This window comes from Vidua chalybeata, chromosome 3, assembly GCF_026979565.1.
Source record: "Vidua chalybeata isolate OUT-0048 chromosome 3, bVidCha1 merged haplotype, whole genome shotgun sequence".
In the NCBI taxonomy this organism is placed as follows: domain Eukaryota; kingdom Metazoa; phylum Chordata; class Aves; order Passeriformes; family Viduidae; genus Vidua; species Vidua chalybeata.
This window is the reverse complement of record NC_071532.1, coordinates 55,630,213-55,642,448: the sequence shown is the minus strand read 5'-3', so window position 1 is coordinate 55,642,448 and position 12,236 is coordinate 55,630,213. Positions and strand designations below refer to the sequence as shown.

Sequence of the window (12,236 nt, the reverse complement as noted above, 5' to 3'; positions counted from 1 at the left end):
GTAAATCTCTTTTGAATATGAGACTTATACAGATTCAGAGACTTTTCTGTCTGTGATAATAAAAGCTGGTGATGTGATGCAGAAGGAATGCATACTCTTACTGACTTTCTTTCAGACTTAGTCTCTACAAAATCCAGTAGTAACATTGCTACAGTTGGTTGGTTGGTTGATTTTTTTAATCCTGAAATAAAAATGCAAAAACTAAATTTGTGGGGGGCATCTCCTCCAAACTGGTTATGTTCAGCTTTCCTCAATGCACCATGTTTTTTGTTCTAAGGTGAAGAAAAGCCAGTGGTAGGCTTTCAGGTGAATTAAAACTATTGTTTTTATTTAACATCTGTTTTATTTGTAAACAGGTAAATACGCTTACGTTTGCCACCTTTCCTCTGTAATGTAAAATCTTCATCACATCCTTGTTTTACTTAACAAGGCAGGCCTGGAGTAAGTGAAAAGCAAACCCACAAAAAACTCTGGTCTTCCAGTAATCTATCTGATGGAGACTTAATGCTGAAGTTGCCCTACTTATATTTATTAACCTTTAATGGATTCTGTTGTCTATCACATTTGGCCTACAGCTTGCTATATGCACCTTCTAATTTATTCACATTGTCAGTTTTCTTTCTCCATGGTGTGGAAGAGAACCTCTTCCTGTCTGTCCTGAACCTTGCATGGGGTATTTTCATTTGAAATTTTCTTGTATTAGACGAGAAGCTTTAGTGTTTTGTACCTTATTCATCTTTTTGCTAGTCCTGATTTTCTAGTCTTGTATCTGGCTTGCAGGCCAAGCAGATATAGTCAATTCAGATATTTCTTACACCAAAGGTGTTCCACATTTCAAATCATCTTACTTGTTTTTCTTCTATCCCTTTTTCATTTATTTTTATATCTCTTTTTAATTTGGGAAGAACAGAACTGCATGCAGTGTTCACTGTAGTGTGCCTCACGATAATAAACTCAGTGATTTATGAAGTTGTTCTGTCCTCCCTTCCTTTCCTAGTAATTTCTAGCCTTCTGTTTACTTTCTAAACTTATCTGATGTTTTTATAGTATTTTTCTAACCTCAACTTCTTGTTTATGAATTATGTCAGCCTATCTATTTATGAGTATGTTGAACACCACAGACCCCAAGGATGCTTTCTCTTTGAAAGAAAATTTCTAGATGAGGAGCTATAAAATTTGAAATGTGAGAAAGTTAACAAATGCTTTAGTTTCTGTGAACTATGTGGGCTTGTTCATGCAATTATATATACATGTTTTAATTCAAAACCATTAAATTGATACAAAGCATGCAACAACAGATAGAGCATGCCTGCTATTGAGTATTGCAAGGAAGTTACCAGTGAGAATATCTCTATGATGACAATTTGCCAGAATAAGTCTTGTGTTTTTCTGAATAGCAAGACTCTCCCTGCCTCTCCTTAACAGAAACTGTTTAGTGGTAGGAAAGATTGGTGTTGCTGAATGAAAAATGGGAACAGCAACGCACTTGAGAGTTTTGGCTTAGAAATAGTTTAGTTAATGGGAGAATGTAGATAGGTTAAGTAATAGGAGTGATGAGAGATTTATTGAACTCCCTTTATGTGAATAGATTAATGGAATAAAATCACAAAGCCCAATAGATTTTGAATGAATAATTAAACATAAAATGCCTAATCTCCAAATACTAATTCAGTGTTGAATTCATAGTTCAAGAAAGAGGAAAAGAGATTTAAATATTCTCCCTGTTTCTTTGAGGCTGAAAAGGACCAACATTTATATGAAAGCATGTTGCATGTGAGATGAAAATGCTGCCAACAAAGACTGGGATTCTAAAGGTTTGAAATTTTGTGGTGTGAAGAGAGCTGAAGCAAATGTTGTGTTTCCCTTTCCCCAACCATTAGAAAGACCTGTACTGATTGCTTGCAAGTGTTTTTGGTTTGGTTTGGTTTTGTTTCAAATGTTTTCTCTTCCCTTTTTTTTTTAATGTTTTACATCTTTATTCTCTGTAGATACTTCTTTTGCATTTCAAGCTGGGGCTAGTGCTGCTTTTTCCTATTGCATGAGAACTCCAGCATAAGCCACATCATAGGCTTCCTTCTCATATCACAATTCCTTGTGTGCTTTCCTTATTACTTGGTTGTCCTCCCTTGCCTCCACTCGATGATGGATTAAAGTTTTTGACTCAGTCTCAAAATGCCTGTTACTCCTCCACTTAGAGCTAGACTTAACCTTCCCTTTATGGCTGGAGTTCCACGTGGGCTTTATCATTGTATTTTTCTTGTAACCTTTCCACAAAGCGAGATTTTGTTCCACTGCAAAGGTCTTATGTTGTTTGAATTGGTATAGTTGACTTGATAATATCAGGTTCCCCTAAGGTTCAGGGTCATACAGTGCAAAGCACATTGCAGAAATGTGCAGTAATAACAATAATGGTTTCTGTTGTGGTTAATTTCAGCCTTTTGACAGTAGGTCTCCCACATTAGAATCTGAGGTCGTAATTATTTCTCCTTTTCGTTCTTATGTTTATCTACTTAAATGGCATTCTTTATTGCTGTATAAACTCATCTTATAATGGGAACTTTCTCGAGTGTTTTTTATATAATTATGAAGATCACAGGCTCAGTAATAGGATGATGTTTAATTAAAATAATTGGTGACCTTAAGCAAAATATTCTAGATAGTTTTTGAGAGCTACTTCAGTGATCCGCCTGACCCACCAACATCATTAATTTATATCTGATAATTTATAGAATAATGGTGTGCTAGAGGTTGGGGCATACTTTGAAGTTTTGGGCAATAAAGAAATATTTATTTATTCCCAATAACCAACTTCCTTTTGTGGGGCTAAGGCAGCTGTACAGTGTCACTAGTCTAGATTTCTGTGTGAGCCCAACTGATCTGAATTTCAGGAAAGGGTGCACTATTCCTGACACTATACTTTAAAAAGTAGTTTTTCTGTCTAACTACTGGCGTAAAGACTCCTGAAGAAATCTTCAGAAAATAAATCAAGAGTCAATGCTGCCTGGGTCTATCAAAAGCATCTGCTGTTGACTGAAGCCAAGTGTACATAATACTTAAGTTCAAGGGAAGGAGTTCATTATATTCTTGTGTGTCTCTAGGAATCCGGAAAGACCGCAGAGGTGGGCGAGTGATGAAACAAAAACGCCAAAGAGAAGATCAGGATTCCAGGAATGGGGAGGCTTCTTCAACAGAGCTGCGAGCTCCCACCCTTTGGACAAGTCCACTGGTGGTTAAACATAACAAGAAGAACAGCCCAGCCCTATCCCTGACGGCAGAACAGATGGTCAGTGCCTTGCTGGAAGCTGAGCCACCCCTAGTTTATTCTGAATATGACCCAAACAGACCATTCAATGAAGCCTCTATGATGACCCTGTTGACCAACCTTGCAGACAGAGAATTGGTGCACATGATCAACTGGGCAAAGAGAGTTCCAGGTAAGGAAAAAAAAGCCCTAAGTCAACTATAAAGCCTGTAGATCACAAACAAAAAATACCCCCATGCACTGATTTTCTGACTACCTATTCTTATTTAATTCAATTTTTTAATTTAAGTACAAATACATTAACAAAATTTACCACATTAAACAGTTTATGTTATATTGGTCAATAAAATGCTATAGTGCAATGTAAGTGACTTTTGAGGAAAGTTTATTCAAGAAAAGGTATTTTCCCCACTCTATAGGATGCTGGGCAGTTTTTTGTTTGCAAATCCTTTTTTTTCATACAAAACTCAGCAAAATTAAAGGTTGAAAGAAATCATTGGTCAAATCTAGTCGACTAGATCTAATCAAATTATGTTAAGTATTTTGATCCCCTTAGAAAAGGGCTACTCTCATCTATGTAATGTAAGCCATAAATTCAGTATCACTACTAAGCCTGTAAGTATCACTATGATTTATTTAGTTGCCAGATTATAGTTTTGACTGTGAATTACAGATCTTTCGTGAATTTTGGGTCTGAAAAACAAATCCAGAATAACAGTTTCGGTATGAAATTATTTGAATAACAGTTTTGATATAAAATTATTTTTGGTGCACTGTGATTCCCTTTGTTTCCTGAAAGGAATGACAGAATTGTGGGAAATATGTAACATTTTTCTTTGAGTGTATGCTATATATTCATTCATATAGTTAAATTAATCAATATAAATTAAATGAGAGAGTAGTTTTGTTGTTAAAGTTCATCACCTTTCAAAATTGCAGTCTACCCTAATACTCTTCATACGTTAAGATGTAAAAATTTGTAAGAAATTTATTGCACATCTCATAGTTTTATCTTGGTAAAATACTGGCATACATGGTAATTTATCCTTTATAATTCACTGGAGTTCTTATCTTTTAAGTTTTTTACTGTAGCCATTTATTTAATTAAAATTATGTAGATGTTTTAGGAAGGGATGCTAGAGACGACTAACACAGCTCTCACTCACATAGTGCATTATCTCAAAAGAATTACACCCAGGTTATGCCATTTTTCTGTTTTCCTTCATTTAAACTTGGCAAGACTGTTCCCGGTAAATCAATAACCATGTCTTTTCCAGTCCTTAAGGGTTCCCTTTCAGCCACTTTTCACATGTCACTTTGTGGGCTCCAGCTGTGATCAATGAGAACCTGTGTGTGTTTCATTTCTCATCGTATCTTATAAGAAATCACTTGAGAATTTTATTCTTGACAAAGTCACGGTGGTTGAAGCCTGATCTACAGTCTGTTCAAGTCAAGGGCAGTTCTGCTAATTTAGGTATGTTTTGCATCATGCTGTTACAAAAATGCTTTTGGAAAATGAACCTATATACATAGTGTTAAAGTTACTCACTATTAAAATATATAAATTCAAATTACCTTTCTATGGATTTTTAGAGATATAATTAGTCTAAAATAAATTAACTTAAATTCAAGATGAATAGACCACAATCTAAATTCATAATGTTGTCCAAATGGAAACATTTGTTTTCCATGACTTTTGATTTTGAGAGTGTATTTAATGGAAATGTGTTTAGAAATGAAGTAACATTGTCAGAGAACCAAGATCTGTTTTTTATTCAGAAATCTCTCTAGAACTGCCTGTTACAAGATGATTAAAACTGACAATGATCAAAAAATTGCCTGGTTTACTAAATAGAAACTTCAAATTTTAAGGAAGCATCTAACACCAGATAATCAAATGTATAAGGTTATCAATTGTTTGTGTATATCCTATGTATTTTTCATTTATATTACCTTAATTGTCAAAATAGCTCCTAAGGAGAAACCAAGCCCAGTGAATTGACCATGTATATCCATTAATAAGTACTCCAGCAGATGAGGTTTTATATAGAACTGTTGAACTTTGGCTAGAATTAAAAAACAAAAATCCTTTCCCATTCATAGTTTGATCTATTAGGCACTATACAAACAGTTATACCAAAGGAACACAACAATTATAGCTAAAGAAGGACAGAGAGAAAAAAAGAGTTTGGGGGTTCTGAAAGTGCTGGACACCTAGCTGGTTCTTGATGTTGTGGCCTGGAGAACAGTATGCATGAACAAAAGCAGATATTAAAGAGGTTTAGAAAGTTGATTTAGAAGAATTCAGGTCCAATTGTTTACCTACCTCTACAGCTGGGGCCTCTGAGAAGAAGAAATTTAGATCTAGGTGCTTAAATATATACACCTTTTTAATCTCTTGTTTGGTCTCTAGGAAAGGTTGGGTGTACCTAGTTGCTGATATTAAATTTTAGAAGTACTGATCACCTTTCAAAGACTGGGTCTTTGCTTGCCGAAGTTTTCTTCGGCTGGAATATATTGGGAATACATATACATTAATGGAGATGTGTCTGACAATTTAAATCAATATTTTCACCCCATCATCATGTTGCCATTGACTACATTATTACTAGAATTTAAACTATACAGCCTAATTAAAATTGTAAATGTTATCTGTGAACAGGGGAACTGAACAACTTTTTGAAGTATTTGGTGTAACAGCATTGTGGAAATCCACTCAGTTATTTTTTCAGCTAATTTACTAGGGTTTCAAGCTTCAATATCAAGGGTAAGAATATCCTTTTTCCTAAAAAGTGAGTGTCCTTTTTAGCAATAGAAAAAAAAGTAGTTACAGGAAACAGCTTCCCCTACGAACACTTCTCAAGCCTTGGAAACATTGTGCAAGTTAATTTACCTATGTGCAGAACGTAGGCAAGCAAAGGAGTAAAGTTTTTATGAGTGGCTAAGTTGAAATCATATTTCATAGTGATCACAGAATCACAGGATATGCTGTGTTGGAAAGGACCCACAAGGACCATTGGGTCCAAACCCTAGCCCTGCTCAGCACCATTCCCAAGAATCACACAAATGCCTGAGAGCATTGTCCAAATGCTTGTTGAACTCTGTCAGGCTGGTGCTGTGATTGCTTTCCTGGGGAGCCTGTTCCACTGCCCAACCACCCTCTGGGTGAAGAAGCTTTTCTAATACCGATCTAAACCTCCCCTGACATAATTTCAGGCCATTCCCTTGGGTCCTGTTACCACAGAGAGAGATCAGTATTTGCCCCTCCTCTGCTTTCATGAAGAAGTTCCAGACTGCACTGAAGTCTCCCCTCAGTCTGCTTTTCTCCACGCTGAACAGACCAAGTGACCTCAGCTGCTCCTCATACAGCTTCCCCTCCTGGCCCTTCACCATCCTCATGGCCCTCCTTTGCAAGCTCTCCAGTAGCTGAATGTTGTTGTGTTGTGGCACCCAAAACTGCCCCCAGCACTGGAGGTGACCCTCCCCAGAGCACAGCAGAGTGGGACAATCCCCTCCCTCGCCTGGCTGGCCATGCTGTGCCTGATGCCCCTCAGTTGGCCCTCCTGGCTGCCAGGGCACCACTGACCCCTGTTCAACTTGCCACTGACCAGCACCCCCAGGTCCCTTTCTGTGACACTGCTCGCCAGCCTCTCACTCCCCAGTCTGTCTGTACATCCAGGGTTGCCCTGTCCCAGGTGCAGAATCCAGCACTTTCCCATGTTAAAATTCTTATGGCTGGTGATTGCCCAGCCCTCTAATTTGTTGAGGTTTCTCTGAAGGGCCTCCCTGCCCTCAAGGGAGTCGGCAGTTCCTCCCAGGTTTGTATCATATGTGAACTTGCTCATTATCCCTTCCAGTCCTATGTCCACGTAATTTATGAAGATGTAGAAGAGCACAGGGCAGAGGATGGAGTCCCAGAGGTGGAACCCCATGAGTGACAGGTCACCAGCCATATATCACCCCATTTACTGTAACCCTTTGTGCCCCACCCATGAGCCTGGTGCTCACCCACTGCATGATGTTACGAGGTAATTTAAACAATTCCTTTATACAACTGCTCAGCACACACACACACTTTAGCCTATGCCCAACCCCAAAACTATATTGGTTAGTGAAGCCTGAATACCTTTTTGGAAGAACATCTTATTTTTATTTTTGAATGTTGATCAATGAAATGAACTTCTAGTAATGAAAGTAATTATTCATCTTTGAACTAAAGTATGAAAACAGCTTTGTGCTGGATATTTTGTCCAGAAGCATAGTGTGAGAGAGTATTGAAAGCTTTACTGAAATCCAAAAAGATTACATTTTTTGAGGAAGGAAGAAATTTATATCAACAGAGCAGAAAAGCAATGAAGATACAACTTACAAAATAGTGTAAAGACTTTCAGGGATATTTCTGGAGTTTATTTTGCTGTGTAGGCTTTAAAGACTAGTTTTTGGTCAGCCAGTCTTTCTGATGATATAAATAGGTGGGCATGGAAGAAGAAACAGCTGATTCGATGTATTGGATAAAAAAATGAAACTATTCTACAAAATGGAGTAATATAATATAATTTGTGATAGATTGTGTAAAATAATTTAGGCAGAGATCTGTTATAAAGAAATGCTGAGGAAAATCTTCAAAATGTCATCTTTGAAGACATGGCTTGATTGGGAAGATCAGAACTGGTCTCAATCTTCATTGCAACTAATTCAGCATCAGTTCAAACTTGCTTAAACTGGCTCTAAAAACTTGGTGGTGTTAACCAGTTTCTGGGGAAAAGAGAACTTGTGGCAGCTTCTTATGCATAACCTCAAAAAATATCTTTAGTACCTAGATATAACATGATTTTTGTCCGAGGTCAGAGCCAAGTTCCCCTATGACGACGCAGTTCATAGTATGCCAAGTACCTAAAAGCTTGTTTTAATTTTTTTTTTCCAAAACCTTGGCCACTAATAAAAGTTGGTTTGCCTGATTAAATGAACAAAATCTTGTACAGTGTCCTATGACATAAACAAAAAATTCAGGATTTACTCTTTAGATGGCCTAATGGGGATTTAGGCTGCAGTCCTTCCAGGTGGCCTCTGTAAGATACTGATGGTGCCTTTTGATTGCCCCAGCCAGGTGGAACAGCAGGCAGCTGCATGTAAAGTGGGTGCAAACAGATTGTGGTGGGCTAGACTTTACATGTAAATTGAGCCTTTTACCATTGAATTTATTTTAATTGGGACAAATCACTAAAAATCACATAGGCAAGGTATCAGTGTAGATGAATGTTCATTTCTGAATCATATATTCCTGAAAGATATGCCTTCTAATGGCTTACATAACATCTTGGGGATATAGTACTACGTTCAAAATAGTCTTTAATAAAATGAGCAAAATCATTACTCTGCTTTTCTACAGAAATGCTGTTATGTCAAAGGAATTAACTTATTGTATTTCATTATTCACTTACTGTGTATTTAGTTTAATGTCTTATGTGGAGTACTGTATTTTCTAAATGAATCTGGCATTTTCAATGTAATCAACCAAACATTTTTGGTGCAGCATCTCTTGAGATGGTAAGAGACATTACGAGCTTATGCAGTGAGCTCCTGGTAAAGGGTGTAGCTTTAAGGAAATTTTGTTGCAAGGGTGAAATCTTTGGCAGTGCTGCTTCAATCTTGCATAGCTATTTACTACTAGTACAGTAGCTGTACAACTTAATAGCCCTAAAATGGTACACTGGGCATACAGGCTTTGAAGTTTTGAGATGATTCACAGTGCTGTACTTATTTTATGGCTTCATGAACCGAGGAGATAAACATTTTGGCACTGGGTTTTTTTGTTTTTTGTTTTTTTTTTCCTTCTTTATTTCAAAGCTATAGAGGTTGCTATTTTCTTAAGATATTGTTTTCCTGTTTGACCTTTTAAACTGCTCTGTTAAATCAGGAACAGTGTGTAAAAAGGCCAATAGCCACAATTTTACACTGCACTTTAGTGGCACCAAACCTTGAAAAAACATTAGTTAGCTTGCAGTGGAAAGAAAGATGTCTTAGATGAGAGTAGTATGTGTCTATAACCCTTTAGGTGTATGAATGTTTATAGAGCTTCTAAGTGTAGTGATCCTCCTGCCAATAATTTACATTTACTTTAAAAAAGAAATGGCTTGAAATTCCTGTAATAATTTTAAATAAACCTTTCAAAACACCTGTTTTACAGTATCTTCTTCTTTGCTTAGCAGGCTTGCTGTGGAGATTTCTAAAATGTTATTAAAAAACCCACCCATTTGCTTATCTCTTTAATCTGTTGAAGTGATACTCTCTGCTCCCCTACTTCTTAGATGAAAAACAGAGGAAGCAAATTTGTAAGCAAAAGAGACATGAAAATAGGCATCTGGATCTTACTTTATGGCTGCTTTTGCTAATTTAATTTCTGTGAAATTTCAATTAATTACCATGAATGTAAGACAAAAGTGTCAAAAAATTGTAGTGGAATAAAGTAAACACCATTAGAATTTGAACATCAGATTGAGACATATCATTCAATAGAATGACTATGAAGAGCAGCAGAATTAAAATCATTGAATATGAAATTAAAGCTTTCCATCCCTGTGTTTTCTTAGTCTGGGAAACATCTTCAATTTTTCTTGTCTATATTTGTAAAACCAAAAAAGCATTCCTTTCCGTCCTTCTCCTCCTCCAGCTTCTGGGTGCTGTATGAGAAAACCCCTCTCTTACAAGTTCCATTTTTAGTTATCTCTAGAATTGTCTTGTAGTGCTTAAAAAAAAAAAAAGATGACATATATTTCCTTGTGTACAGAACTTCTAATGAGAGAAAAGGATGAGACAATGTGACACAATGGACTGCTGTTGAGAGATGGGGTGGAGGTGCTGATTCTAGAAGACAGGGAGATGTTATATGCACCAGGAGCTTGTGTCAGACAGGAAAAAGCCAAAGCTGAGAAGGAACAATTCAGCAGAAGTGCTTGTAAAGGAACATAAACAATACAAAACAAAACAAAAATACAGGCAGTGGTTTCACTAGCTGAAGACTGGAAGAAAATTATAGCAGAAGAAAGAAGGTATCAAGGTCTGAATTACAACGCTGATATTGGAAATTTAAGAGGTATCCTAATGCAACGGTTTTCAAACTCTAGGGAGTCCCTAGAGTTGGGATATAGAAGGGGAGAGAAATACATCAGGACAAGCTGACCAGCAACAAGGAGACTCCAACACTGAGAAAAAGTAAAGAACACAGGCAAGAGGACCAGAGGAAAAAGATGTTGTGAATCAGTCAGATGAGGCCACAGTAAATTCAGCAGTTTCATACTGGGGTTCTAACTAATTGCTAGGGTTCCTGCTGAAGGCAGTAATTTGTTCCAGTGTTCCAGCTGTATGTCCCAATCTTTCCCCAGGAGTTTCCCGGCCATAGGCATTAAAATAATGTGTTCGAGTTGCATCATTGTATTTGCATAAAATTTCAATCAAGGGAAACAGAGTTAGAACAGGAAAAGTATTAAGGAACCACTTAGAATATTTCTTTAGAGAACCTTTATTCTCTTTATTCAGAGAACCTTTGACTGAACTCAGAAATATATCCTGGAGAGTTTTCTAAACTTCTCATACATACACTTTTAACATTTCAAATTTTTTTGTTTATTCTTACCAGTTTCTCTGCAAGCTCCTAAAGCTAATTCTGTAGCTTTCAAGATTTTATTTTATTGTCCAGAAGGAGAGATTCTGAAAAGTACAACAGCTGCTGATGCCGTTATGCAAGTGCATAGCCAAAAAATTTTTGTAAGATTGCTATTCCAAATATTATGGAGTCATAGTTCCATCTGTACACAGTGGTTTTAAAATGAAAACCCACAGTGCTATTACAAGGCTGATCCTATTCAGGCCTTTTTAGAGTAAGAAATATTTGAATTTCAAAGATTTGAATTTTGGGGCTTCCCAACAACTGGCTCAAAAAAATATCTTTAGTAACCAAAATTTATCTAACTATGAGTAATCTTGTTTACCTGTTTGACATATACAAAAAGGTAAAAAGGAGTAAAATTCTTTTAACAAGACCTACTTATATGTTGGAGTTCATTGGTCATTCAATGGTATACAAGTTCAATTGATAGTAAGTGTTTGAAGAGGAAATTCTATTGTTCTTGGCAAATGGAAAGACAAAATGAACATTCACAGTAATAATCTTTATATTTTTTTAGCCAAAACATTAGGAAATTAAATACTTAAACTGTAATATTTTATTTCTAAAAGATATGATCCTTTTATAAAAACATTTCCTGCTATTTTTCTTTAGCTGATAAATAATTTACACTCTTGGATGAACATATCTGTCTTAGAGTCTTCAGCTATGCTGAACCCTGAAGCTTTCCAAGAAACGCTCGTTAATTTCTACTCTAAGTAAACAGTAAGTAATGATCCCTCCTGATTTATTTATTTCTTAAAATAATTTACAAAAAGAATATGCGATTGTTGGAAAGCACTGATGCGATATGTATGTGCATGTGCACATATCCATTGTTTCTTGTTCACATAATTCACACAAATTGGCCCTTTTTACTTTATGTTTAATAACTTCAGCCTAATTCTTTTAGGTTCTCTGTAGTACTACATCTCTGAGCACAATCAGCTGTAATTCCAGTTTAGAGGTTATTTTAATATAATTTGTATTAGTTTTCTGTTCAAGTGAGTCACTCACTAAAATCTCATGTTAGATATATAGGAGTTTTTAAGTTACATAGAAATAATTAGGAAAGATTTATTGCAGATGACTTCTGGATGGGCTCTTACCCTGTCTGTATTGCTGCAGTGGTGCATTATATGACACATCTGTTACCAGCTCATTTGTTTTCTTTGATTATCTCTCTGGGAAATGAACTATGTGTGGAAAGAGTATGTTGTTTTGTCTGCATGCTAGTTATGGACTGCTGTGAATTTAAACTAGAGTAAGCAAGATAAAGAATATCCCACAGTGGAATGGGAGATGAGAAAT

The 12,236-nt window shown here is 36.3% G+C and overlaps 1 protein-coding gene across 1 annotated transcript in view; it reads left to right on the top strand.

Moving 5' to 3' along the window:
- ESR1 (estrogen receptor 1) overlaps window positions 1-12,236 on the top strand; it is a 103,836-nt gene that overhangs the window by 54,717 nt on the left and 36,883 nt on the right. Inside the window, 1 exon segment of the mRNA XM_053937981.1 lies at window positions 3,099-3,434. Coding sequence (XP_053793956.1) covers window positions 3,099-3,434 — 336 coding nt within the window.